At 66.4% G+C, this 27,422-nt stretch overlaps 1 protein-coding gene across 1 annotated transcript in view; it reads left to right on the top strand.

Annotated features, from left to right (window-relative positions):
* Positions 1 to 27,422, top strand: part of URB1 (URB1 ribosome biogenesis factor) — an 80,850-nt gene that overhangs the window by 26,038 nt on the left and 27,390 nt on the right. The window contains exons 2-11 of the mRNA XM_054655044.2: positions 17,747 to 17,886; positions 19,119 to 19,270; positions 20,767 to 20,899; positions 22,512 to 22,608; positions 23,664 to 23,749; positions 24,834 to 24,959; positions 25,621 to 25,751; positions 26,040 to 26,235; positions 26,696 to 26,833; positions 27,221 to 27,394. Of these exons, the coding sequence (XP_054511019.2) occupies positions 17,747 to 17,886; positions 19,119 to 19,270; positions 20,767 to 20,899; positions 22,512 to 22,608; positions 23,664 to 23,749; positions 24,834 to 24,959; positions 25,621 to 25,751; positions 26,040 to 26,235; positions 26,696 to 26,833; positions 27,221 to 27,394 (1,373 nt within the window). The remainder of the gene's footprint in view (positions 1 to 17,746; positions 17,887 to 19,118; positions 19,271 to 20,766; positions 20,900 to 22,511; positions 22,609 to 23,663; positions 23,750 to 24,833; positions 24,960 to 25,620; positions 25,752 to 26,039; positions 26,236 to 26,695; positions 26,834 to 27,220; positions 27,395 to 27,422) is intronic.

Here is a 27,422-nt window from a genome sequence, read left to right as displayed (position 1 = left end):
GGGCTTAGGGGATTGCTCCGCGCCGAGGGCTGAGGGGGCTGCCCTGAGCTCCGGGCTGAGGGGGCTGCTCCTCGCCGAGGGCTGAGGGCGCTGCCCCGGGCTCCGGGCTGAGGGGTGTGCTCCGCGCTGAGGAGGCTGCCCCGGGCTTAGGGGATTGCTCCGCGCCGAGGCCTGAGGGGGCTTCCCTGAGCTCCGTGCTGGAGGGCTGCTCCGCGCTGAGGCGGCTGCTCCGCGCCGAGGCCTGAGGGGGCTTCCCTGAGCTCCTTGCTGGGGGGCTGCCCCGGGATGAGGGGGCTGCTCCGCGCCGAGGGATAAGGGGGCTGCTCCGAGCTCCGCGCTGAGGCGGCTGCTCCGCGCTGAGGCGGCTGCTCCGCGCCGGGGGCTGAGGGCGCTGTCCCTGAGCTCCGTGCTGGGGGGCTGCTCCGCGCTGAGGGGGCTGCTCCGGGCTCCGCGCTGAGGCGGCTGCTCCGCGCTGAGGCGGCTGCTCCGCGCCGAGGCCTGAGGGGGCTGCCGCGGGCTCCGCGCTGAGGGGGCTGCTCCGCGCTGAGGCGGCTGCTCCGCCCCGAGGCCTGAGGGGGCTTCCCTGAGCTCCGTGCTGGGGGGCTGCCCCGGGCTGAGGGGGCTGCTCCGGGCTCCGCGCTGAGGCGGCTGCTCCGCGCTGAGGCGGCTTCTCCGCGCCGAGGGATAAGGGGGCTGCCGCGGGCTCCGCGCTGAGGGGTCTGCTCCGCGCTGAGGCGGCTGCTCCGCGCGGAGGGGGCTGCCCCGGGCTTAGGGGATTGCTCCGCGCCGAGAGCTGAGGGGGCTGCTCCGAGCTCCGCGCTGAGGCGGCTGCTCCGCGCTGAGGGGGCTGCTCCGCGTCGAGGGCTGAGGGGGCTTCCCTGAGCTCCGTGCTGGGGGGCTGCTCCGCGCTGAGGGGGCTGCTCCGCGCCGAGGGATAAGGGGACTGCTCCGAGCTCCGCGCTGAGGCGGCTGCTCCGCGCTGAGGGGGCTGCCCCGGGCTTAGGGGATTGCTCCGCGCCGAGGGCTGAGGGGGCTGCCCTGAGCTCCGGGCTGAGGGGGCTGCTCCGCGCTGAGGCGGCTGCTCCGCGCCGAGGCCTGAGGGGGCTTCCCTGAGCTCTGTGCTGGGGGGCTGCCCCGGGCTGAGGGGGCTGCTCCGAGCTCCGCGCTGAGGCGGCTGCTCCGCGCTGAGGGGGCTGCTCCTCGCCGAGGGCTGAGGGCGCTGCCCCGGGCTCCGGGCTGAGGGGTGTGCTCCGCGCTGAGGAGGCTGCCCCGGGCTTAGGGGATTGCTCCGCGCCGAGGGCTGAGGAGGCTTCCCTGAGCTCCGTGCTGGGGGGCTGCCCCGGGCTGAGGGGGCTGCTTCGGGCTCCGCGCGGAGGCGGCTGCTCCGCGCTGAGGGGGCTGCGCGGCGCTGAGGCGGCTGCCCCGGGCTTAGGGGATTGCTCCGCGCCGAGGGCTGAGGGGGCTGCTCCGAGCTCCGCACTGAGGGGGCTGCTCCGCGCTGAGGGGGCTGCTCCGCGCCGAGGCCTGAGGGGGCTTCCCTGAGCTCCGTGCTGGGGGACTGCCCCGGGCTGAGGGGGCTGCTCCGGGCTCCGCGCTGAGGCGGCTGCTCCGCGCCGAGGGCTGAGGGGGCTTCCCTGAGCTCCGTGCTGGGGGGCTGCTCCGCGCTGAGGCGGCTGCTCCGCGCCGAGGCCTGAGGGGGCTTCCCTGAGCTCCGTGCTGGGGGTCTGCCCCGGGATGAGGGGGCTTCTCCGCGCCGAGGGCTGAGGGGGCTGCTCCGAGCTCCGCGCTGAGGCGGCTGCTCCGCGCTGAGGCGGCTGCTCCGCGCCGAGGCCTGAGGGGGCTTCCCTGAGCTCCGTGCTGGGGGGCTGCCCCGGGCTGAGGGGGCTGCTCCGGGCTCCGCGCTGAGGCGGCTGCTCCGCGCTGAGGCGGCTTCTCCGCGCCGAGGGATAAGGGGGCTGCCGCGGGCTCCGCGCTGAGGGGTCTGCTCCGCGCTGAGGCGGCTGCTCCGCGCGGAGGGGGCTGCCCCGGGCTTAGGGGATTTCTCCGCGCCGAGAGCTGAGGGGGCTGCTCCGAGCTCCGCGCTGAGGCGGCTGCTCCGCGCTGAGGGGGCTGCTCCGCGCCGAGGGCTGAGGGGGCTTCCCTGAGCTCCGTGCTGGGGGGCTGCTCCGCGCTGAGGGGGCTGCTCCGCGCCGAGGGATAAGGGGACTGCTCCGAGCTCCGCGCTGAGGCGGCTGCTCCGCGCTGAGGGGGCTGCCCCGGGCTTAGGGGATTGCTCCGCGCCGAGGGCTGAGGGGGCTGCCCTGAGCTCCGGGCTGAGGGGGGTCGCTCCGCGCTGAGGCGGCTGCTCCGCGCCGAGGCCTGAGGGGGCTTCCCTGAGCTCTGTGCTGGGGGGCTGCCCCGGGCTGAGGGGTGTGCTCCGCGCTGAGGAGGCTGCCCCGGGCTTAGGGGATTGCTCCGCGCCGAGGGCTGAGGAGGCTTCCCTGAGCTCCGTGCTGGGGGGCTGCCCCGGGCTGAGGGGGCTGCTTCGGGCTCCGCGCGGAGGCGGCTGCTCCGCGCTGAGGGGGCTGCGCGGCGCTGAGGCGGCTGCCCCGGGCTTAGGGGATTGCTCCGCGCCGAGGGCTGAGGGGGCTGCTCCGAGCTCCGCGGTGAGGCGGCTGCTCCGCGCTGAGGGGGCTGCTCCGCGCCCAGGCCTGAGGGGGCTTCCCTGAGCTCCGTGCTGGGGGACTGCCCCGGGCTGAGGGGGCTGCTCCGGGCTCCGCGCTGAGGCGGCTGCTCCGCGCTGAGGCGGCTGCTCCGCGCCGAGGCCTGAGGGGGCTTCCCTGAGCTCCGTGCTGGGGGGCTGCCCCGGGCTGAGGGGGCTGCTCCGAGCTCCGCGCTGAGGCGGCTGCTCCGCGCTGAGGGGGCTGCCCCGGGCTTTGGGGATTGCTCCGCGCCGAGGGCTGAGGGGGCTGCCCTGAGCTCCGGGCTGAGGGGGCTGCTCCGCGCTGAGGCGGCTGCTCCGCGCCGAGGCCTGAGTGGGCTTCCCTGAGCTCCGTGCTGGGGGGCTGCCCCGGGCTGAGGGGGCTGCTCCGAGCTCCGCGCTGAGGCGGCTGCTCCGCGCTGAGGGGGCTGCTCCGCGCCGAGGGCTGAGGGCTCTGCCCCGGGCTCCGGGCTGAGGGGTCTGGTCCGCGCTGAGGAGGCTGCTCCGCGCTGAGGAGGCTGCCCCGGGCTTAGGGGATTGCTCCGCGCCGAGGCCTGAGGGGGCTTCCCTGAGCTCCGTGCTGGGGGGCTGCCCCGGGCTGAGGGGGCTGCTCCGAGCTCCGCGCTGAGGGGTCTGCTCCGCGCGGAGGCGGCTGCTCCGCGCTGAGGGGGCTGCCCCGGGCTTAGGGGATTGCTCCGCGCCGAGAGCTGAGGGGGCTGCTCCGAGCTCCGCGGTGAGGCGGCTGCTCCGCGCTGAGGGGGCTGCTCCGCGCCGAGGCCTGAGGGGGCTTCCCTGAGCTCCGTGCTGGGGGACTGCCCCGGGCTGAGGGGGCTGCTCCGGGCTCCGCGCTGAGGCGGCTGCTCCGCGCCGAGGCCTGAGGGGGCTTCCCTGAGCTCCGTGCTGGGGGGCTGCCCCGGGATGAGGGGGCTGCTCCGCGCCGAGGGATAAGGGGGCTGCTCCGAGCTCCGCGCTGAGGCGGCTGCTCCGCGCTGAGGGGGCTGCTCCGCGCCGAGGGCTGAGGGGGCTTCCCTGAGCTCCGTGCTGGGGGGCTGCCCCGGGCTGAGGGGGCTGCTCCGGGCTCCGCGCTGAGGCGGCTGCTCCGCGCTGAGGGGGCTGCCCCGGGCTTAGGGGATTGCTCCGCGCCGAGGGCTGAGGGGGCTGCCCTGAGCTCCGGGCTGAGGGGGCTGCTCCGCGCTGAGGCGGCTGCTCCGCGCCGAGGCCTGAGTGGGCTTCCCTGAGCTCCATGCTGGGGGGCTGCCCCGGGCTGAGGGGGCTGCTCCGAGCTCCGCGCTGAGGCGGCTGCTCCGCGCTGAGGGGGCTGCTCCGCGCCGAGGGCTGAGGGCTCTGCCCCGGGCTCCGGGCTGAGGGGTCTGCTCCGCGCTGAGGAGGCTGCTCCGCGCTGAGGAGGCTGCCCCGGGCTTAGGGGATTGCTCCGCGCCGAGGCCTGAGGGGGCTTCCCTGAGCTCCGTGCTGGGGGGCTGCCCCGGGCTGAGGGGGCTGCCCTGAGCTCCGGGCTCAGGGGGCTGCTCCGCGCTGAGGCGGCTGCTCCGCGCCGAGGCCTGAGGGGGCTTCCCTGAGCTCCGTGCTGGGGGGCTGCCTCGGGCTGAGGGGGCTGCTCCGAGATCCGCGCTGAGGCGGCTGCTCCGCGCTGAGGCGGCTGCTCCGCGCCGAGGCCTGAGGGGGCTTCCCTGAGCTCCGTGTTGGGGGGCTGCCCCGGGCTGAGGGGGCTGCTCCGGGCTCCGCGCTGAGGCGGCTGCTCCGCGCTGAGGCGGCTGCTCCGCGCCGAGGCCTGAGGGGGCTTCCCTGAGCTCCGTGCTGGGGGGCTGCCCCGGGATGAGGGGGCTGCTCCGCGCCGAGGGATAAGGGGGCTGCTCCGAGCTCCGCGCTGAGGCGGCTGCTCCGCGCTGAGGCGGCTGCTCCGCGCCGAGGGCTGAGGGGGCTTCCCTGAGCTCCGTGCTGGGGGGCTGCTCCGCGCTGAGGCGGCTGCTCCGCGCCGAGGGCTGAGGGGGCTTCCCTGAGCTCCGTGCTGGGGGCTGCCCCGGGCTGAGGGGGCTGCTCCGGGCTCCGCGCTGAGGCGGCTGCTCCGCGCTGAGGGGGCTGCCCCGTGCTTAGGGGATTGCTCTGCGCCGAGGGCTGAGGGGGCTGCCCTGAGCTCCGGGCTGAGGGGGCTGCTCCGCGCTGAGGGGGCTGCCCCGGGCTTAGGGGATTGCTCCGCGCCGAGGGCTGAGGGGGCTGCCGCGGGCGCCGTGCGGAAGGGGCTGCTCCGCGCTGAGGCGGCTTCTCCGCGTTGAGGCGGCTGCCCCGGGCTTAGGGGATTGCTCCGCGCCGAGGGCTGAGAGGGCTGCTCCGCGGTGAGGGGGCTGCTCCGCGCCGAGGGCTGAGGGGGCTGCCCCGGGCTCCGCGCTGAGGCGGCTGCTCCGCGCTGAGGCGGCTGCTCCGCGCTGAGGGGGCTCCCCCGGGCTTAGGGGATTGCTCCGCGCCGAGAGCTGAGGGGGCTGCTCCGAGCTCCGCGCTGAGGCGGCTGCTCCGGGCTCCGCGCTGAGGCGGCTGCTCCGCGCTGAGGGGGCTGCTCCGCGCCGAGGGCTGAGGGGGCTTCCCTGAGCTCCGTGCTGGGGGGCTGCTCCGCGCTGAGGCGGCTGCTCCGCGCCGAGGCCTGAGGGGGCTTCCCTGAGCTCCGTGCTGGGGGGCTGCCCCGGGATGAGGGGGCTGCTCCGCGCCGAGGGATAAGGGGGCTGCTCCGAGCTCCGCGCTGAGGCGGCTGCTCCGCGCTGAGGCGGCTGCCCCGGGCTTAGGGGATTGCTCCGCGCCGAGGGCTGAGGGGGCTGCCCTGAGCTCCGGGCTGAGGGGGCTGCTCCGCGCTGAGGCGGCTGCTCCGCGCCGAGGGCTGAGGGGGCTTCCCTGAGCTCCGTGCTGGGGGGCTGCCCCGGGCTGAGGGGGTTGCTCCGAGCTCCGCGCTGAGGCGGCTGCTCCGCGCTGAGGCGGCTGCTCCGCGCCGTGGCCTGAGGGGGCTTCCCTGAGCTCCGTGCTGGGGGGCTGCCCCGGGCTGAGGGGGCTGCTCCGGGCTCCGCGCTGAGTCCGCTGCTCCGCGCTGAGGGGGCTGCTCCGCGCCGAGGCCTGAGGGGGCTTCCCTGAGCTCCGTGCTGGGGGGCTGCCCCGGGCTGAGGGGGCTGCTCCGAGCTCCGCGCTGAGGCGGCTGCTCCGCGCTGAGGCGGCTGCTCCGCGCTGAGGGGGCTGCTCCGCGCCGAGGGCTGAGGGGGCTGCCCTGAGCTCCGGGCTGAGGGGGCTGCTCCGCGCTGAGGCGGCTTCTCCGCGCCGAGGCGTGAGGGGGCTTCCCTGAGCTCCGTGCTGGGGGGCTGCCCCGGGCTGAGGGGGCTGCTCCGAGCTCCGCGCTGAGGCGGCTGCTCCGCGCTGAGGAGGCTGCCCCGGTCTTAGGGGATTGCTCCGCGCCGAGGGCTGAGGAGGCTTCCCTGAGCTCTGTGCTGGGGGGCTGCCCCGGGCTGAGGGGGCTGCTCCGGGCTCCGCGCTGAGGCGGCTGCTCCGCGCTGAGGCGGCTGCTCCGCGCCGAGGCCTGAGGGGGCTTCCCTGAGCTCCGTGCTGGGGGGCTGCCCCGGGATGAGGGGACTGCTCCGCGCCGAGGGATAAGGGGGCTGCTCCGAGCTCCGCGCTGAGGCGGCTGCTCCGCGCTGAGGCGGCTGCTCCGCGCCGAGGCCTGAGGGGGCTTCCCTGAGCTCCGTGCTGGGGGGCTGCCCCGGGCTGAGGGGGCTGCTCCGGGCTCCGCGCTGAGGCGGCTGCTCCGCGCTGAGGCGGCTGCTCCGCGTCGAGGCCTGAGGGGGCTTCCCTGAGCTCCGTGCTGGGGGGCTGCCCCGGGATGAGGGGACTGCTCCGCGCCGAGGGATAAGGGGGCTGCTCCGAGCTCCGCGCTGAGGCGGCTGCTCCGCGCTGAGGCGGCTGCTCCGCGCCGAGGGCTGAGGGGGCTTCCCTGAGCTCCGTGCTTGGGGGCTGCTCCGCGCTGAGGCGGCTGCTCCGCGCCGAGGCCTGAGGGGGCTTCCCTGAGCTCCGTGCTGGGGGGCTGCCCCGGGATGAGGGGGCTGCTCCGCGCCGAGGGATAAGGGGGCTACTCCGAGCTCGGCGCTGAGGCGGCTGCTCCGCGCTGAGGCGGCTGCTCCGCGCCGAGGCCTGAGGGGGCTGCCCTGAGCTCCGTGCTGGGGGGCTGCCCCGGGCTGAGGGGGCTGCTCCGGGCTCCGCGCTGAGGCGGCTGCTCCGCGCTGAGGGGGCTGCCCCGGGCTTAGGGGATTGCTCCGCGCCGAGGGCTGAGGGGGCTGCCCTGAGCTCCGGGCTGAGGGGGCTGCTCCGCGCTGAGGCGGCTGCTCCGCGCCGAGGCCTGAGTGGGCTTCCCTGAGCTCCGTGCTGGGGGGCTGCCCCGGGCTGAGGGGGCTGCTCCGAGCTCCGCGCTGAGGCGGCTGCTCCGCGCTGAGGCGGCTGCTCCGCGCCGTGGCCTGAGGGGGCTTCCCTGAGCTCCGTGCTGGGGGGCTGCCCCGGGCTGAGGGGGCTGCTCCGGGCTCCGCGCTGAGGGGGCTGCTCCGCGCTGAGGGGGCTGCTCCGCGCCGAGGGCTGAGGGGGCTTCCCCGGGCGCCGCGCGGAGGGGGCTGCTCCGCGCTGAGGCGGCTTCTCCGCGCTGAGGCGGCTGCCCCGGGCTTAGGGGATTGCTCCGCGCCGAGGGCTGAGGGGTCTGCTCCGAGCTCCGCGCTGAGGCGGCTGCTCCGCGCTGAGGCGGCTGCTCCGCGCCGAGGGCTGAGGGGGCTGCCCTGAGCTCCGTGCTGGGGGGCTGCCCCGGGCTGAGGCGGCTGCTCCGCGGTGAGGGGGCTGCTCCGCGCCGAGGGATAAGGATGCTGCCGCGGGCTCCGCGCTGAGGGGTCTGCTCCGCGCTGAGGCGGCTGCTCCGCGCGGAGGGGGCTGCCCCGGGCTTAGGGGATTGCTCCGCGCCGAGGGATAAGGGGGCTGCCGCGGGCTCCGCGCTGAGGGGTCTGCTCCGCGCTGAGGCGGCTGCTCCGCGCGGAGGGGGCTGCCCCGCGCTGAGGGGATTGCTCCGCGCCGAGGGCTGAGGGGGCTGCTCCGAGCTCCGCGCTGAGGCGGCTGCTCCGCGCCGAGGGCTGAGGGGGCTGCTCCGCGACGAGGGCTGAGGGGGCTGCTCCGCGCCGAGGGCTGAGGGGGCTGCTCCGCGCCGAGGGCTGAGGGGGCTTCCGCGGGCGCCGTGCGGAGGGGGCTGCTCCGCGCTGAGGCGGCTTCTCCGCGCTGAGGCGGCTGCCCTGGGCTTAGGGGATTGCTCCGCGCCGAGGGCTGAGGGGGCTTCCCTGAGCTCCGTGCTGGGGGGCTGCCCCGGGCTGAGGGGGCTGCTCCGGGCTCCGGGCTGAGGCGGCTTCTCCGCGCTGAGGGGGCTGCTCCGCGCCGAGGCCTGAGGGGGCTTCCCTGACCTCCGTGCTGGGGGGCTGCCCCGGGCTGAGGGGGCTGCTCCGGGCTCCGCGCTGAGACGGCTGCTCCGCGCTGAGGCGGCTTCTCCGCGCCGAGGCCTGAGGGGGCTTCCCTGACCTCCGTGCTGGGGGGCTGCCCGGGGCTGAGGGGGCTGCTCCGGGCTCCGCGCTGAGGCGGCTGCTGCGCGCTGAGGGGGCTGCTCCGCGCCGAGGCCTAAGGGGGCTGCCGCGGGCTCCGCGCTGAGGGGTCTGCTCCGCGCTGAGGCGGCTGCTCCGCGCGGAGGGGGCTGCCCCGGGCTTAGGGGATTGCTCCGCGCCGAGGGCTGAGGGGGCTGCTCCGCGCCGAGGGCTGAGGGGGCTGCTCCGCGCCGAGGGCTGAGGGGGCTGCCGCGGGCGCCGTGCGGAAGGGGCTGCTCCGCGCTGAGGCGGCTGCCCCGGGCTGAGGGGATTGCTCCGCGCCGAGGGCTGAGGCGGCTGCTCCGAGCTCCGTGCTGAGGCGGCTGCTCCGCGCCGAGGGCTGAGAGGGCTGCTCCGCGGTGAGGGGGCTGCTCCGCGCCGAGGGCTGAGGGGGCTGCCCCGGGCTCCGCGCTGAGGGGTCTGCTCCGCGCTGAGGCGGCTGCTCCGCGCTGAGGGGGCTGCTCCGCGCCGAGGGATAAGGGGACTGCTTCGAGCTCCGCGCTGAGGCGGCTGCTCCGCGCTGAGGCGGCTGCTCTGCGCCGAGGGCTGAGGGGGCTGCCCTGAGCTCCGTGCTGGGGGGCTGCCCCGGGCTGAGGGGGCTGCTCCGGGCTCCGCGCTGAGGCGGCTGCTCCGCGCTGAGGGGGCTGCCCCGGGCTTAGGGGATTGCTCCGCGCCGAGGGCTGAGGGGGCTGCCCTGAGCTCCGGGCTGAGGGGGCTGCTCCGGGCTGAGGGGGCTGCTCCGCGCCGAGGCCTGAGGGGGCTTCCCTGAGCTCCGTGCTGGGGGGCTGCCCCGGGCTGAGGGGGCTGCTTCGAGCTCCGCGCTGAGGCGGCTGCTCCGCGCTGAGGGGGCTGCTCCGCGCCGAGGGCTGAGGGCGCTGTCCCGGGCTCCGCGCTGAGGGGGCTGCTCCGCGCTGAGGCGGCTTCTCCGCGCTGAGGCGGCTGCCCCGGGCTGAGGGGATTGCTCCGCGCCGAGGGCTGAGGGGGCTGCTCCGAGCTCCGCGGTGAGGCGGCTGCTCCGCGCCGAGGGCTGAGAGGGCTGCTCCGCGGTGAGGGGGCTGCTCCGCGCCGAGGGCTGAGGGCGCTGTCCCGGGCTCCGCGCTGAGGGGTCTGCTCCGCGCTGAGGCGGCTGCTCTGCGCTGAGGGGGCTGCCCCGGGCTTAGGGGATTGCTCCGCGCCGAGAGCTGAGGGGACTGCTCCGAGCTCCGCGCTGAGGCGGCTGCTCCGCGCCGAGGGCTGAGGGGGCTTCCCTGAGCTCCTTGCTGGGGGGCTGCTCCGCGCTGAGGGGGCTGCTCCGCGCCGAGGGATAAGGGGAGTTCTCCGAGCTCCGCGCTGAGGCGGCTGCTCCGCGCTGAGGCGGCTGCTCTGCGCCGAGGGCTGAGGGGGCTGCCCTGAGCTCCGTGCTGGGGGGCTGCCCCGGGCTGAGGGGGCTGCTCCGGGCTCCGCGCTGAGGCGGCTGCTCCGCGCTGAGGCGGCTTCTCCGCGCCGAGGCCTGAGGGGGCTTCCCTGAGCTCCGTGCTGGGGGGCTGCCCCGGGCTGAGGGGGCTGCTCCGCGCCGAGGGCTGAGGGGGCTTCCCTGTGCTCCGCGCTGAGGCGGCTGTCCCGGGCTGAGGGCATTGGTCCGCGCCGAGGGCTGAGGGGGCTGCTCCGAGCTCCGCGCTGAGGCGGCTGCTCCGCGCTGAGGCGGCTGCTCCGCGCTGAGGCGGCTGCTCCGCGCCGAGGGCTGAGGGGGCTGCCCTGAGCTCCGTGCTGGGGGCTGCCCGGGGCTGAGGGGGCTGCTCCGCGGCGAGGGCTGAGAGGGCTGCTCCGCGGTGAGGGGGCTGCTCCGCGCCGAGGGCTGAGGGGGCTGCCCCGGGCTCCGCGCTGAGGGGGCTGCCCCGGGCTGAGGCGGCTGCTCCGCGTCGAGGGCTGAGGGGGCTTCCCTGAGCTCCGTGCTGGGGGGCTGCCCCGGGTTGAGGGGATTGCTCCGCGCTGAGGCGGCTTCCCCGGGCTGAGGGGAGTGCTCCGCGCCGAGGGCTGAGGGGGCTTCCCCAGGCTCCGCCATGAGGCGGCTGCTACGCGCCGACGGCTGTCGGGGCTACCCCGGGCTCCGCGCTGAGGCGGCTGCTCCGCGCTGAGGCGGCTGCTCCGCGCCGAGGGATAAGGGGGCTGCCGCGGGCTCCGCGCTGAGGGGTCTGCTCCGCGCCGAGGCGGCTGCTCCGCGCTGAGGGGGCTGCCCCGGGCTTAGGGGATTGCTCCGCGCCGAGGGCTGAGGGGGCTGCTCCGCGCCGAGGGCTGAGGGGGCTGCCGCGGGCGCCGTGCGGAAGGGGCTGCTCCGCGCTGAGGCGGCTGCCCCGGGCTGAGGGGATTGCTCCGCGCCGAGGGCTGAGGGGGCTGCTCCGAGCTCCGCGCTGAGGCGGCTGCTCCGCGCCGAGGGCTGAGAGGGCTGCTCCGCGGTGAGGGGGCTGCTCCGCTCCGAGGGCTGAGGGGGCTGCCCCGGGCTCCGCGCTGAGGGGTCTGCTCCGCGCTGAGGCGGCTGCTCCGCGCTGAGGGGGCTGCTCCGCGCCGAGGGATAAGGGGACTGCTCCGAGCTCCGCGCTGAGGCGGCTGCTCCGCGCTGAGGCGGCTGCTCTGCGCCGAGGGCTGAGGGGGCTGCCCTGAGCTCCGTGCTGGGGGGCTGCCCCGGGCTGAGGGGGCTGCTCCGGGCTCCGCGCTGAGGCGGCTGCTCCGCGCTGAGGGGGCTGCCCCGGGCTTAGGGGATTGCTCCGCGCCGAGGGCTCAGGGGGCTGCCCTGAGCTCCGGGCTGAGGGGGCTGCTCCGGGCTGAGGGGGCTGCTCCGCGCCGAGGCCTGAGGGGGCTTCCCTGAGCTCCGTGCTGGGGGGCTGCCCCGGGCTGAGGGGGCTGCTCCGAGCTCCGCGGTGAGGCGGCTGCTCCGCGCTGAGGGGGCTGCTCCGCGCCGAGGGCTGAGGGCGCTGTCCCGGGCTCCGCGCTGAGGGGGCTGCTCCGCGCTGAGGCGGCTGCTCCGCGCCGAGGCCTGAGGGGGCTTCCCTGAGCTCCGTGCTGGGGGGCTGCCCCGGGATGAGGGGGCTGCTCCGCGCCGAGGGATAAGGGGGCTACTCCGAGCTCCGCGCGGAGGCGGCTGCTCCGCGCTGAGGCGGCTGCTCCGCGCCGAGGCCTGAGGGGGCTGCCCTGAGCTCCGTGCTGGGGGGCTGCCCCGGGCTGAGGGGGCTGCTCCGGGCTCCGCGCTGAGGCGGCTGCTCCGCGCTGAGGGGGCTGCCCCGGGCTTAGGGGATTGCTCCGCGCCGAGGGCTGAGGGGGCTGCCCTGAGCTCCGGGCTGAGGGGGCTGCTCCGCGCTGAGGCGGCTGCTCCGCGCCGAGGCCTGAGTGGGCTTCCCTGAGCTCCGTGCTGGGGGGCTGCCCCGGGCTGAGGGGGCTGCTCCGAGCTCCGCGCTGAGGCGGCTGCTCCGCGCTGAGGCGGCTGCTCCGCGCCGTGGCCTGAGGGGGCTTCCCTGAGCTCCGTGCTGGGGGGCTGCCCCGGGCTGAGGGGGCTGCTCCGGGCTCCGCGCTGAGGCGGCTGCTCCGCGCTGAGGGGGCTGCTCCGCGCCGAGGGCTGAGGGGGCTTCCCCGGGCGCCGCGCGGAGGGGGCTGCTCCGCGCTGAGGCGGCTTCTCCGCGCTGAGGCGGCTGCCCCGGGCTTAGGGGATTGCTCCGCGCCGAGGGCTGAGGGGTCTGCTCCGAGCTCCGCGCTGAGGCGGCTGCTCCGCGCTGAGGCGGCTGCTCCGCGCCGAGGGCTGAGGGGGCTGCCCTGAGCTCCGTGCTGGGGGGCTGCCCCGGGCTGAGGCGGCTGCTCCGCGGTGAGGGGGCTGCTCCGCGCCGAGGGATAAGGATGCTGCCGCGGGCTCCGCGCTGAGGGGTCTGCTCCGCGCTGAGGCGGCTGCTCCGCGCGGAGGGGGCTGCCCCGGGCTTAGGGGATTGCTCCGCGCCGAGGGATAAGGGGGCTGCCGCGGGCTCCGCGCTGAGGGGTCTGCTCCGCGCTGAGGCGGCTGCTCCGCGCGGAGGGGGCTGCCCCGGGCTTAGGGGATTGCTCCGCGCCGAGGGCTGAGGGGGCTGCTCCGAGCTCCGCGCTGAGGCGGCTGCTCCGCGCCGAGGGCTGAGGGGGCTGCTCCGCGCCGAGGGCTGAGGGGGCTGCTCCGCGCCGAGGGCTGAGGGGGCTGCTCCGCGCCGAGGGCTGAGGGGGCTTCCGCGGGCGCCGTGCGGAGGGGGCTGCTCCGCGCTGAGGCGGCTTCTCCGCGCTGAGGCGGCTGCCCCGGGCTTAGGGGATTGCTCCGCGCCGAGGGCTGAGGGGGCTTCCCTGAGCTCCGTGCTGGGGGGCTGCCCCGGGCTGAGGGGGCTGCTCCGGGCTCCGGGCTGAGGCGGCTTCTCCGCGCTGAGGGGGCTGCTCCGCGCCGAGGCCTGAGGGGTCTTCCCTGACCTCCGTGCTGGGGGGCTGCCCCGGGCTGAGGGGGCTGCTCCGGGCTCCGCGCTGAGACGGCTGCTCCGCGCTGAGGCGGCTTCTCCGCGCCGAGGCCTGAGGGGGCTTCCCTGACCTCCGTGCTGGGGGGCTGCCCCGGGCTGAGGGGGCTGCTCCGGGCTCCGCGCTGAGGCGGCTGCTGCGCGCTGAGGGGGCTGCTCCGCGCCGAGGCCTAAGGGGGCTGCCGCGGGCTCCGCGCTGAGGGGTCTGCTCCGCGCTGAGGCGGCTGCTCCGCGCGGAGGGGGCTGCCCCGGGCTTAGGGGATTGCTCCGCGCCGAGGGCTGAGGGGGCTGCTCCGCGCCGAGGGCTGAGGGGGCTGCTCCGCGCCGAGGGCTGAGGGCGCTGTCCCGGGCTCCGCGCTGAGGGGGCTGCTCCGCGCTGAGGCGGCTTCTCCGCGCTGAGGCGGCTGCCCCGGGCTGAGGGGATTGCTCCGCGCCGAGGGCTGAGGGGGCTGCTCCGAGCTCCGCGGTGAGGCGGCTGCTCCGCGCCGAGGGCTGAGGGGGCTTCCCTGAGCTCCTTGCTGGGGGGCTGCTCCGCGCTGAGGGGGCTGCTCCGCGCCGAGGGATAAGGGGAGTGCTCCGAGCTCCGCGCTGAGGCGGCTGCTCCGCGCTGAGGCGGCTGCTCTGCGCCGAGGGCTGAGGGGGCTGCCCTGAGCTCCGTGCTGGGGGGCTGCCCCGGGCTGAGGGGGCTGCTCCGGGCTCCGCGCTGAGGCGGCTGCTCCGCGCTGAGGGGGCTGCCCCGGGCTTAGGGGATTGCTCCGCGCCGAGGGCTGAGGGGGCTGCCCTGAGCTCCGGGCTGAGGGGGCTGCTCCGGGCTGAGGGGGCTGCTCCGCGCCGAGGCCTGAGGGGGCTTCCCTGAGCTCCGTGCTGGGGGGCTGCCCCGGGCTGAGGGGGCTGCTCCGAGCTCCGCGCTGAGGCGGCTGCTCCGCGCTGAGGGGGCTGCTCCGCGCCGAGGGCTGAGGGCGCTGTCCCGGGCTCCGCGCTGAGGGGGCTGCTCCGCGCTGAGGCGGCTGCTCCGCGCGGAGGGGGCTGCCCCGGGCTTAGGGGATTGCTCCGCGCCGAGGGATAAGGGGGCTGCCGCGGGCTCCGCGCTGAGGGGTCTGCTCCGCGCTGAGGCGGCTGCTCCGCGCGGAGGGGGCTGCCCCGCGCTGAGGGGATTGCTCCGCGCCGAGGGCTGAGGGGGCTGCTCCGAGCTCCGCGCTGAGGCGGCTGCTCCGCGCCGAGGGCTGAGGGGGCTGCTCCGCGCCGAGGGCTGAGGGGGCTGCTCCGCGCCGAGGGCTGAGGGGGCTGCTCCGCGCCGAGGGCTGAGGGGGCTTCCGCGGGCGCCGTGCGGAGGGGGCTGCTCCGCGCTGAGGCGGCTTCTCCGCGCTGAGGCGGCTGCCCCGGGCTTAGGGGATTGCTCCGCGCCGAGGGCTGAGGGGGCTTCCCTGAGCTCCGTGCTGGGGGGCTGCCCCGGGCTGAGGGGGCTGCTCCGGGCTCCGGGCTGAGGCGGCTTCTCCGCGCTGAGGGGGCTGCTCCGCGCCGAGGCCTGAGGGGTCTTCCCTGACCTCCGTGCTGGGGGGCTGCCCCGGGCTGAGGGGGCTGCTCCGGGCTCCGCGCTGAGACGGCTGCTCCGCGCTGAGGCGGCTTCTCCGCGCCGAGGCCTGAGGGGGCTTCCCTGAGCTCCGTGCTGGGGGGCTGCCCGGGGCTGAGGGGGCTGCTCCGGGCTCCGCGCTGAGGCGGCTGCTGCGCGCTGAGGGGGCTGCTCCGCGCCGAGGCCTAAGGGGGCTGCCGCGGGCTCCGCGCTGAGGGGTCTGCTCCGCGCTGAGGCGGCTGCTCCGCGCGGAGGGGGCTGCCCCGGGCTTAGGGGATTGCTCCGCGCCGAGGGCTGAGGGGGCTGCTCCGAGCTCCGCGGTGAGGCGGCTGCTCCGCGCCGAGGGCTGAGGGGGCTTCCCTGAGCTCCTTGCTGGGGGGCTGCTCCGCGCTGAGGGGGCTGCTCCGCGCCGAGGGATAAGGGGAGTGCTCCGAGCTCCGCGCTGAGGCGGCTGCTCCGCGCTGAGGCGGCTGCTCTGCGCCGAGGGCTGAGGGGGCTGCCCTGAGCTCCGTGCTGGGGGGCTGCCCCGGGCTGAGGGGGCTGCTCCGGGCTCCGCGCTGAGGCGGCTGCTCCGCGCTGAGGGGGCTGCCCCGGGCTTAGGGGATTGCTCCGCGCCGAGGGCTGAGGGGGCTGCCCTGAGCTCCGGGCTGAGGGGGCTGCTCCGGGCTGAGGGGGCTGCTCCGCGCCGAGGCCTGAGGGGTCTTCCCTGAGCTCCGTGCTGGGGGGCTGCCCCGGGCTGAGGGGGCTGCTCCGGGCTCCGCGCTGAGGGGGCTGCTCCGCGCTGAGGCGGCTTCTCCGCGCCGAGGCCTGAGGGGGCTTCCCTGAACTCCGTGCTGGGGGGCTGCCCCGGGCTGAGGGGGCTGCTCCGGGCTCCGCGCTGAGGCGGCTGCTCCGCGCTGAGGCGGCTGCTCCGCGCCGAGGCCTGAGGGGGCTTCCCTGAGCTCCGTGCTGGGGGGCTGCCCCGGGCTGAGGGGGCTGCTCCGGGCTCCGCGCTGAGGGGGCTGCTCCGCGCTGAGGGGGCTGCCCCGGGCTTAGGGGATTGCTCCGCGCCGAGGGCTGAGGGGGCTTCCCTGAGCTCCGTGCTGGGGGGCTGCCCCGGGCTGAGGGGGCTGCTCCGAGCTCCGCGCTGAGGCGGCTGCTCCGCGCTGAGGGGGCTGCTCCGCGCCGAGGGCTGAGGGCGCTGTCCCGGGCTCCGCGCTGAGGGGGCTGCTCCGCGCTGAGGCGGCTGCTCCGCGCCGAGGCCTGAGGGGGCTTCCCTGAACTCCGTGCTGGGGGGCTGCCCCGGGCTGAGGGGGCTGCTCCGGGCTCCGCGCTGAGGCGGCTGCTCCGCGCTGAGGCGGCTGCTCCGCGCCGAGGCCTGAGGGGGCTTCCCTGAGCTCCGTGCTGGGGGGCTGCCCCGGGCTGAGGGGGCTGCTCCGGGCTCCGCGCTGAGGCGGCTGCTCCGCGCTGAGGCGGCTGCCCCGGGCTTAGGGGATTGCTCCGCGCCGAGGCCTGAGGGGGCTGCCCTGAGCTCCGCGCTGAGGGGGCTGCTCCGCGCTGAGGTGGCTGCTCCGCGCCGAGGCCTGAGGGGGCTTCCCTGAGCTCCGTGCTGGGGGGCTGCCCCGGGCTGAGGGGGCTGCTCCGCGCCGAGGGCTGAGGGGGCTTCCCTGTGCTCCGCGCTGAGGCGGCTGTCCCGGGCTGAGGGCATTGGTCCGCGCCGAGGGCTGAGGGGGCTGCTCCGAGCTCCGCGCTGAGGCGGCTGCTCCGCGCTGAGGCGGCTGCTCCGCGCTGAGGGGGCTGCTCCGCGCCGAGGGCTGAGGGGGCTGCCCCGGGCTCCGCGCTGAGGGGGCTGCCCCGGGCTGAGGGGGCTGCTCCGCGTCGAGGGCTGAGGGGGCTTCCCTGACCTCCGTGCTGGGGGGCTGCCCCGGGTTGAGGGGATTGCTCCGCGCTGAGGCGGCTTCCCCGGGCTGAGGGGAGTGCTCCGCGCCGAGGGCTGAGGGGGCTTCCCCAGGCTCCGCCATGAGGCGGCTGCTACGCGCCGACGGCTGTCGGGGCTACCCCGGGCTCCGCGCTGAGGCGGCTGCTCCGCGCTGAGGCGGCTGCTCCGCGCCGAGGGATAAGGGGGCTGCCGCGGGCTCCGCGCTGAGGGGTCTGCTCCGCGCCGAGGCGGCTGCTCCGCGCTGAGGGGGCTGCCCCGGGCTTAGGGGATTGCTCCGCGCCGAGGGCTTAGGGGGCTGCTCCGCGCCGAGGGCTGAGGGGGCTGCCGCGGGCGCCGTGCGGAGGGGGCTGCTCCGCTCTGAGGCGGCTTCTCCGCGCTGAGGCGGCTGCCCCGGGCTGAGGGGATTGCTCCGCGCCGAGGGCTGAGGGGGCTTCCCCGGTGTCCGCGCTGAGGCGGCTGCCCCGGGCTGAGGGGGCTGCTCCGCGCCGAGGGCTGAGGGGACTGCTCCGCGGTGAGGGGGCTGCTCCGCGCCGAGGGCTGAGGGGGCTGCCCCGGGCTCCGCGCTGAGGCGGCTGCTCCGCGCTGAGGGGTCTGCTCCACGCTGAGGGGGGTGCCCCGGGCTTAGGGGATTGCTCCGCGCCGAGGGCTGAGGGGGCTGCTCCGGGCTGAGGGGGCTGCTCCGCGCCGAGGGCTGAGGGGGCTGCTCCGGGCTGAGGGGGCTGCTCCGCGCCGAGGGCTGAGGGCGCTGTCCCGGGCTCCGCGCTGAGGGGGCTGCCCCGGGCTGAGGGGGCTGCTGCGCGCCGAGGGCTGAGGGGGCTTCCCTGAGCTCCGTGCTGGGGGGGTTGCCCCGGGCTGAGGGGGCTGCTCCGGGCTCCGCGCTGAGGCGGCTGCTCCGGGCTCCGCGCGGATGCGGCTACCCCGGGCTGAGGGGGCTGCCCCGGGCTGAGGCGGCTGCTCTGCGCCGAGGGCTGAGGGGGATGCTCCGGGCTCCGCGCTGAGGCGGCTGCTCCGCGCTGAGGCGGCTGCTCCGCGCCGAGGGCTGAGGGGGCTGCTCCGCACCGAGGGATAAGGGGGCTGCCGCGGGCTCCGCGCTGAGGGGTCTGCTCCGCGCTGAGGGGGCTGCTCCGTGCCGAGGGCTGAGGGGGCTGCTCCGGACTCCGCGCTGAGGCGGGTGCCCCTGGCCGAGGCGGCTGCCCCGGGCTGAGGGGGCTGCCCCGGGCTGAGGCGGCTGCTCCGCGCCGAGGGCTGAGGGGGCTGCTCCGGGCTCCGCGCTGAGGGGTCTGCCCCAGGCTGAGGCGGGCGGCCCGAGGGACGCCGCGGGGATGTCAGGGATGCTGCTGCTGCTGCTGGAGATGCCGCACTCGGGCACGGCCCGGCCCCTCTGTGTGGCCCAGAGCGGGCCTCTCACGTGGCACTGGTGGCCTGGGTGACGCTGTGGCTTTGCAGGGCTGGAGACGTTCGTGGCCATCGCCAAGACGCTGCCGTCACCCCAAGTGTACGATGTCGTGGAGGGATACGTGAAAATTTCCATGGAGTGTGCTGAGATATTCAGGCTTCTCGATGGAGAAAGGAAGCCTGAAAGTGAAGTAAGTTGGATATGGGGGCTGTCATTCAGGGGCTGGCAGCTGCAATCCCAACAATCCCACCCTGGAGAAGACCCAACAAAAGGTCCCCCAGGAATAGTCGCAGCTGCCAAGGCTGCCAGAACTCCTGGAGCGTTTGGACAGCACTCTCAGGCACAGGGTGGGATTGTTCAGGTGTCTGTGCAGGGCCGGGAGTTGGACTGGATGGCCCCTGTAGGTCTCTTCCAGCTCAGGATGTTCTGTGGTTTTATGAATAAATAGTGCTTTGTGGTGTAAATAACTCTGTAAATTTTTTGTTTGGGTTGTTTTTGGTTTTTTTTCTGGAAGTAGCAGTGGCAGAAGCACCTACCAAGGGGGAGATGCTGCTTTCTGTTCACAGATGTTCTTGGATTTAATGACACACACAACCAATAGTCCTGTCCGAATCAGGCTGTTAAGGTTCTTTAAATGTTATCAAACGGCCTTTTAGGAAATAAGGGGATCAACAGAAGCAGTTAGGAAAGCAAAACAAAAGTAGCCTAGTGAAAGTAAATGTTTTTAGATATCTGCCTGATGCATCAGCGTTTCTAGGAAGCCACTGGTAAAGTTGACTTCATTTTTCTAATTCCAGCTGGACACAATTTTATCCTCCTCAGAATATGGTGAATGAACAAAGAGCTCAGTAACTTTTCACTGTGAATGCTGGTGCAGCAATGAAGTGTTGCTTACAGTGTAGGATAGTATACAATGTACAATATTACTGCTTACAATGCAGTGTTGTATTGTGTGGCTTTTTAACCATCACTTGCTGTTCTTTGCCCTTCAGTATCATTTTTGTCCCTGTAATGTTCAGGGACAGCCTTTCCTCCATATCCCCTTGCTAGCAGGGGCTGGTGTTTGCAATGGGCACAGTCCCAGTGCTGTATGGATTCTGAGTTCTTCTGGCAGGAATCAATTGCAAGATTGGAACATGATATTTTTCTCCAGCACATTTCATTTTTCGCCATCCACTTAGGAGCAATTGTCTCTTGAAGCATTGATCCCTTGAACCTTCATGCTCTCAGGAGTGATCTTTGCAAAGAGGAAGCATTAATTTGGGAGAGAATGGAGAAGTTAATGTCGCTTTCATATGTGGAAGTTTCCTCTTGGAGTGGGGTTACTCTTTTTGTTAATGGTGGTTATTACTGGTGGCTCAGCTAGTAATGTAAAGTCTCACCTGATACTGTCAGCTATTAACATACTTTTTTATCCTGCAGATGCTGTTAATCTTTCAGGCTCTAGAAGCCATTTTACTGAGGACAGCCAGCGACCTCTCACATTTTTCTGTTGTGGGAATGAACATTGTCAAAAAGCTGATTCATTCCTATATGAAACTGGTCTATGCTGCTTTGTATTCTGAAAACCACAGGTAAGTCTGCTTGGTGCTCTGGTGGAGAATAATCTCTGTCAAGTGATCCGGGGGGACTGTACTAGATGTTGCAAAATTGACTTATTGCTAATAATCCACATTTATTTAGTAATCTTTTCCCACTTGTCATAAAATAATTGCCTGTGGAAGTCTTTGCAAAGTGGAAACTGACACATGAGACAATCCAGTGCTGTGGGATACTTTCCTGAAGCTGTACTTTCCATCAGCTGGGCTGTCCTGGTGAGAGCTAGCACGGCTGGTACCTTCAGTGCTGTTATTTTACAGCTGCTTGATTTGTGGGCTGAGATGGATTGTGTGGAGCAGGGAGGGCAGTCTTCCTGTGAGGGCAAAAAGAGCTGCTTTGAGAGCTTTGCTTCCCTGTGTTTTCTGGAGTCACTTTCCATGTTTATAATGGATTTTTCTCTCTCAGACTGGCCTTTCTTTGGCAATTTTTTCAGTCTCTTAAGTCTGAGGTCATTTTAGGTTGTTCAATAATTGTGTTATCTAGTCTGCACCAAAAAATGTCTCATGCTCATGTGGATAGGGGAAAGAAGGTGCAAATGTCAAACATTTCAGTACAAACCTGGGAGGAAGAGGAAGGCAGAGGGAAAACCAGACTGAAATTGGTTTGTCCAAGGCCAGTGACTCATCTTTCAGTCTTGGAGCAGAACTGGAAGAGTTTTCTGTGCTTTCCTGGACACAGCTGTGCTTCCTGCACCGTGCAGTTGATCTTAGTGCAGCAGGACACAGAATCTCAAATAGGTACACTGGAAACAAATTCTGGGGCTGTGCAAGATCTGCACTTCTGACCAAGGCTTTAAAGGCTGCAGCTTCTGCAGAAATCCATCCTTCTAGAAGGTGCACAGAGGAGCTGCAGTCTCTGATGGGAGATGCTCTGCATCTCTGTGCATGCATCCTCTTTGATGTGCAGAGGTGTTTCTGTCTCGATGGGATCTCTGCTTGAGTCCGTGGCTTTCTGCAGTTTGTCCCTGACAGAAAGGTGATGATCACAGATCACAGATCACAGATTATCTGGTCATGGGGGTGGCTGTTCAGATGATGCAGGTCTGCACTTCTGTGCATAGTGGCACTGACATGTTCCTGCTGAAATAAATGGCAAACCTCCATGAATTTAGGAGTTCACAGAACCATGGAAAAGTTAAGGCTTGTCTAACCCAACTCCACTGCCATGAACAAGTATTTTCACGTTGGTAATTTTGTCACTTTCTCCCTTTTAAACTACTCTCTAAAGGGAATATCCAGCCTCACATTGCAGCTTAGTTTTGGGGAAAACATAAAAAGGCATTTCCTTGTCCTTTCTCCCCTTGCCCCTCTTTCCCAGCTGCAGTTATTACTGCCCAAAATAATTACTCTGGTAGTTTAACTTCCCTTCCATTTTCCCTTTGAGCGTGAATCTCTTGGTTTGGCAGTCTGTCCAGCCATCACCCTGGGAATGGCCTGCAGCTTTTCTTGCTCTGCTTTGCTCTGTTCTTCAGGGTGAGCCGGGGGTGCCTCTCCCTGCTCTCAGCCATGGTGGCTCAGGGGCCGGATTCTGCAAGGGATGTCTACAGTCATTTCGATTTCAACAACAAGTACCTGCCTGCACTGTTGAAAAGAAGATGTAAGCAGGTAAGCTAAGGTGCTGCATGCCATGGCATTTTCACCTGATGAGAGAGCTTAACTCTCCTTCCTGTCCTGTGTCAGGCTCAAGTCCTTGATTGTGCCCAGCTGGACCCATGGAAAGGCCTCATGTGTGTCCAACAAGCTGTGGAGAAATGGAAATGTGCAGTTTCTGTGAACTGCCCTTCTAATGTCTGAAGCAGAGTGAAAGTGATAGTAAACTGCTGAAAACTAGACTTTCACAGTGTGGTCCCACTGAAATAAATGGAAATGGGAGAGGGGTATTGCCCAGTACTGATACAGAGTAATTGCATTTGAAAACATGAACAAGAGTTCTAAATAATCTTTATCTGGAAATCCTTAAGAAGAATATGTGAGTCAAGAGAAAAGAGTCAGTCCTCTTTTTCCAGAAGAAACTGTCTCTTGTTCCCTTCCTGTTTACTAAGAATAGTCAGGATTGACCCAAACCAGTGCTTCAGAACAAGAATGATTGTGTCATGGCAAATGCAAGTGTATAATGAATGCAGTGGTGTTTGCAGTGTTGACATGTTGTTTCTGGATTTTAAAGATCACTTGCAGAGCAAATGTGTACATTTGTGTTGGGTTTGTGCCACCTGAGATGAAAATTTGGACTTTTTCTTTATAAAGCAATCAACTGGAAGGCAAAAAGCCAAACACATGGTTCCCTTTTTCCCTGGAAGCACCTTTTATAGCTCCAGAATTGTCAGGTTCCATGGATTTTCACCTCACTGCAGGAGTACCTCCACCCTTGATTTTAAATGCTTGGGTGAAGTCTTTTGACCCCAAGCTGCTTAAATGAGGTGCAAGGAGTCTGGCATCCAGAAGGTCTCAGTCTTGTACAGCTTTCAGTGAAATTGGCACCGCTGGCTATCAGAGGCCTGGGTTTTTAACACTAAAATACCAGGCCCAAAGCTCACAGCAAAGTCCTGTTTCTCTTTATTTCTTCTTTCAGGCCTTTGAAGGCTGCCCAGAGAAGGAACTGTCCCGTCCCTGAAGTGTCCAGGGCCAGGAGGGACAGGGCTGGGAGCAGCAGGGCCTGGGCCAGTGGAAGGTGTCTGTGCCCATGGCAGGGCATGGAATGAGTGATCCTGAGGATCCCTTCAGGCTCAGACCATTTGTGGTTCAGTGTTCATATCCCATGGGGCTGTTACAGGCCAAGCTTCCGCTGCTCCCGCTGTGCCTGAGCTGGCAGGTCTGGATCCACCCCTTCATGGGCATTTCTGTGCCCTGACCAAAGGTGCCCAAGTGAGGGGCTCAGGGATGCAGCCTTTGGCATGAGCCCCTGTCAGTGTTCCTTTTTATTTCCATGTGTGCCCTGCTCTCGGGCATTGAGAATTGAAAACATGGGAACCAGCACATTTTCCTTTTCATGGCAAAGTGATCTGTTCAGTGCAGGAAGGTTTTTAGCTGAGCACGCTGTGGATGTGTGCATGTAAATGTATGTCTGTGGCTGCATGTAGCATTTTTATAAGAGTTGTTTCCTTCACCCATTCATGGTGCTTCTAGGGATAATCAGCAATTGCAGTGTCAGTTCTGCAGCTGGGCACAGTCTGCGTGCTACCAGCATTTCTAATTTATATTTACACTTGTGTGTTTCCAGGGCAGGCCAGATGTCCGCATGGCCTACATTCAGTTTGGTCTCTCCTTTCTCATTGCTGGTGACAATGCAATCTTGGCACAGGTGCTGGAGCTGAAAGGTACTTCATAACTTTTTGTTTTTGAGGCACAGTCCTTTATAGGTGATAATAAATATCACCTAATTAAAAATGTCAACCAGGTAGAGAGCACTAATAAGAAGCAAAATATAGATTTTTAACCTTATTATCTGAAAAGCTTTAAACTTCTTTGGTAGTGTGGTAAATAAGCCTCTCCTGCTCGAGAACAATTTGCTATCTGCTAAAACTTTGCAAAAATAAAGTCTTTGGTGAAACAGATTAAAAAATCTGTAAATCCAATAGAAAACTTTGAGGTCATAGAGTCAATAAACAAAAAAAATTCACGGCCTTCAGCCTTGCTCATAAGACAGAAACAGTGGATATGTTGTGTTAATTTTCTTTTAAAAAGGGTGTACTTCAGTTGCCTGTGATTTGTGGCCCTTGGAGAAGCTATGAGACAATTCAGAAGGATCTGGAAGTATTGTTTAAAGGAAAGCTGAAGGCTGGCTGGCAGCAGGTCGTGGGAGGGGACTGAGGACTGGCTGTGGCTGCTGGCTTCTCGTGCCCCTGCCACGCCAGGGCTGCTGATTGCCCTGAGGTGCTGCTGTTGCTCAGGCCTTTCAGGCTGGGGATTGCACCCTCGGCCCAGTCAGTGCAGATGGCTCTCACTGCCTGTGGCAGCCCCAGGTCCTCCATAAACTGAGGCTGCCTCACTCTGGGATGCCCTGGGGAGCCAAAAGGTGAGGGAACCTCCCAGCATTTGAGAATCACTCAGAGAAACAATTCCAGGTGCTTCAAGGGGAGGAATATGACTTAATTGAATTTTAGTGTGGCATTTCAGGGCCCAGAATGTATCTAAAGGTGACAGGTGCTGTACAGTGTTAGTCAGTCAGGGTGAAGTAGGTTTGGCAGCATCACTTGCTCATAACCACAGTCACAGACACATCATCCTTCTGAGGTCTGATTGCTGCCTTTTGGCTCCTCCTGGGATGGAACAGCACGGTAAATAATGTGATGAGGAATGGGTAGGAATGGCCTCAAGTGTTTTAGTAAGAAAAGAGCTTTCATTTTGACTTACCATTTGAAACGTCTCCTAGATTTCATTCCAGCGATTCTTCGCTCTGAGATAAAGGAAGACAGAGTTTCTACTGTCAGTCTCCTGCTTTCCACGCTGACAGCTAAGGTATGATAGACCCTTGGAACTGGGTTGCTGCCTCACGTTTCCTGTTTTCCTCGCTGCTGAAAGCAGTTCTGCAGTGGTTTCTCAGCCAGTGTTCAGTTCCTAGGGCTGCTGGCAGTGGCTGATGGTATTTGTTGGAGGTTGGTAGCTTGGCTGTGTTTCTGTCTCAGGATTGGAAACAGGGGAGCAGGAATTGCTGAAAGGTGTGAGAGTTGCTTTAGTGGTGGCTTTTCCTGTGCTCTGTCACCTTCTGAGCATGGCCCTGCCTCTTTCATGGGTGCTCTCGTTGCTTGTAGAGCAGCTGCACCTGAGATGTATTTTATTTATTTTAAAATGGTTTTAGTTCCAGAATCTGTGACTTTTTAGTATCTGCTCCGAGCTGCTGTAGCAATGTTGCATAAGCTGTTGCATGAACAGTGGAGAGAATGAAGAAAAACACAGTTTCAAATTTAGAGTGTAGCCATAGGAGCCTGCCTCAGACTTGGGCTTTTCTCAACTGAGCAGTTAAAGCCAAAAATGTTCTGTCATTTTGCCTTTGCAATTACACGAAAAAGAAGGGTGATAAAAAGCTATCGTTGAAATGTAAAATAAACCTCCTTGGAACTTTGTTTTTCAAATGAAGCTTTTCCTGTGTGGGAGTCATACACCATGAGCTGTTGTGTTATTGCTGGACCCCAGCACACTGTACGACTCTTTCAGCTTAGCAGGAAAAATGAGACTTACAGCAATGGCATCAGTAAAGCACAGCAGAAGGACTGCTGAGACACTTCCTTCCCTTTCATTCACACTTTATCTGTAGTAGGCTTCACTGTGTGTACAGCCAGGTTCCCCTGGCTCTGCTCTGGGCCTGTGCTGCTCTAGACATGCTCTGCTCTCTGCAGCATCACCATCAGTCCTGTGCAGGGTGTGCAGAGGTTGCTGTGGGGTCAGGCTGCAGCAGGAGCAGGGAGACAAGCAGAGCCTTTCTCCTGCTGGGTGAGCAGAGCCAGCTCTGTGTGTTCTGGGAGAACGAGGTGTGCTGCTGTTTTGCCATGATTTTGTGACAGCTTGCAGTGAATAGAGGAGTTTGCATTTTCCCCATTTCCAGGTGGTCCATAACAAGAACATCAGCAAGACACAGAAGGTTCGGTTTTTCACCGCAGAAGTGTTGCTCCACATCTCCTCGCTGTACCGCTGGAATGGCATCACTGATGTCAGCCCTGAGGATTTAAAGGTCTGGCCATTCATTTCTGTTACCCTGAGTCCTTGTGCTGCCTTCATTTCCCCTCCTCTTGCAGCCCCCAGCTGCCCCAGTTGCTCTGAGCTTGATGAGCTCCAAAAGAGGAATCTCAGGAGCCTGTTTAAAAGAAACCCCAAATTTCTGCTGCTTCTCACTGGGTTTTGGCTGCAGATTTTTCACCTTTGTGTGTGCCCTCTCTACCACATGCCTATGGCCCTGCCTTTTGGTTCATCCCATGCTGAGGTGCTGTAAGCACCCTTTGGAGGGGATCTGTGTGCAGGAAGTGCCTGCTTGGAGCTGTGCAAACCCCTGACCCCATTCATAAGCACCCATTTCATACTGTAAGTTCTGCAGTTCCTGGCAGTCCCTGGCAGTCATAGGATTCGTGATTTCCCAGCCACAATTGTCAGGAGTCGTCTCATCCCGAGGCATCTTGAGCTGTCCTGGATTTAGAAGGTTCATGGAATTGTAGAATCACAAAATGGTTTGGGTTGGAAGGGACCTTCAAGTCCTGAAGTTTCTGTTTTTGATCTGAACAAAAGCCAGACTTTGTTTCAGTATTTCTCTGAGAGGAGCCATATAAGATGTAGAGTGAGGCTGGTATCTGTGGTGCCAAATCTCAGATGCCTCCTTTACTCCCTTTTGGTTCTTACAGGTGGCTCAAGGTTCTGAGGAGGTGGGCAAAGCAGTGGTGAGAGAGCTTGTGCACAGTTTCCTAATGGACCTCTGCTGCTCCCTGAAACATGGCATCACCTTCTATGACCCAAGCCTGGGAACTTCTGGCAAGTAAGTCACGGGGCAGCTGGGACTGTAGGGGGATTCTTTGCTAGAAGCAAAAGAGACATCACCAGTTACTCTGTCTGCCCTGAAATGTGTGGTGCTAATTCAGTCCCCTGCAGAAAATGTGGAGGTGCATTAATTTCTTACTTCTTTGAGTATCAGCTCACAAGTGATGCCAGGAGGGTGAGAGATCTTGCCTTCAGTCAACACTTAGAGAAGCTGCAGAGTTCACATCCATGTAAAGGATCAAAATTAGGATTTCTTATTCAAAATATTTTTTTTTGTCTTCAACAGGGGAGGAAATGTGGTACTTCTGCATTTCCTGCTTGGTTTAAAAACTGCCACAGAAGATGAAATGGTTGCTGATCTCGTGGTGAATATTCTCAAGGTGTGCCCAGATTTATTGAACAGATACTTCAAGGAGAGCCAGTATTCCTTTGTTCCTAGAGTGAAGTCAGCTTGGATGGACAACATGAAGTTACTCAAGAAGGTGAGAGTATGGGTGATGGTGAGAGGCCATGCTCAGGGCAGGAGGCTCTATCAGCATTTAAACTTAACTGGGAAAGCAGGAATTGGTGTAAGAAACAGAGGAAACTATCACATCAGGGACATAATTTTTGAGGTGCAGCAACATCAAAGCTCAATTAGAAAAACTTTCTGTCCTTTGTGAGTGTTCTGCTGCCTCTTTGTGTAGCCTAAAATGGGCAGGCAGGATCTGGAATCTGTGGAGAAGGAATGGCCTTTAGCAGGGATGCTGGTTGCATACAGGGAGTCCATTTAGTTGAGTGGGAGTCTGGAGGATGCTCTGTAGCATTTTTGCATAAAAATTGACATTTAGTGTTGCCATGACTTGTGACAAGTCCAAACCCTTCTGTAAAATGCTCCCCAGAAGAAGCTGCCATCTCCAGAACCGTATCAACGGGCTTCAATGTTTGTTTCTTTTCTTTCAGATCTACGAGGCTCAACCAGAGATCTCCAATTCTTTTAAGAGCTCAGAGTTTATTCCTGTGCCCAGATTGCTTTCCATGGTGATGGTAACAACGGTCCCTGCAGTGTGCAGCAGAGCAATGTTCACCCAAGGGCTCAATGTAAGGGCAGTCTGTGGTATTTCAGTGACTTTGCTCTCCTGGTTTGGACTGCTGCACTTAGTGTGTGCTCATTCTAGAAACTTCTGACGTTGGTTAATTACTTGTGGTTTATGCTGTCTGCCTCAGCATTGACCTGGCTTGGTGAAGCACTGGGAAATGAATTAAAATCACTGATACTGACTCCAGGTGCCTTTCACACGCACCAGTTCTGCCACTGTCTGCTAGTGTTTTAACTGGGAGTCTGCAAACCCATGGATTCTCTACTGCTAGCTAAGGTCTAGGAAACAATAATTCAGTGACCAACTTTAACACACATTCAGAGTGTGGGTTCTGTGCACAGCATGGCAGGAAGCACTGAAATGTCATTAATTCACTTCCTTCTTTTAGCTGCCCAGCACAGAGGTGAAGCAGAGCATCCTGTCCCTGGTGTCCATGGTGCTGAGAAGAGCCCTGAGGAACATCCAGCACTGCTTGTCTGAAGAACCCTGGCAAAGGTCACAGATGTACACAGTGCCAGCAGTGCAGGAGTTTGTGCAGCTCTACAGAGAAGCTGTCAGCAAGGTGGGAAGAGGCAGACATTGCAGCAGAC

Source organism: Agelaius phoeniceus, chromosome 2 (assembly GCF_051311805.1).
Source record: "Agelaius phoeniceus isolate bAgePho1 chromosome 2, bAgePho1.hap1, whole genome shotgun sequence".
NCBI lineage: Eukaryota > Metazoa > Chordata > Aves > Passeriformes > Icteridae > Agelaius > Agelaius phoeniceus.
This window is presented reverse-complemented; position numbering and strand designations above follow the sequence as displayed.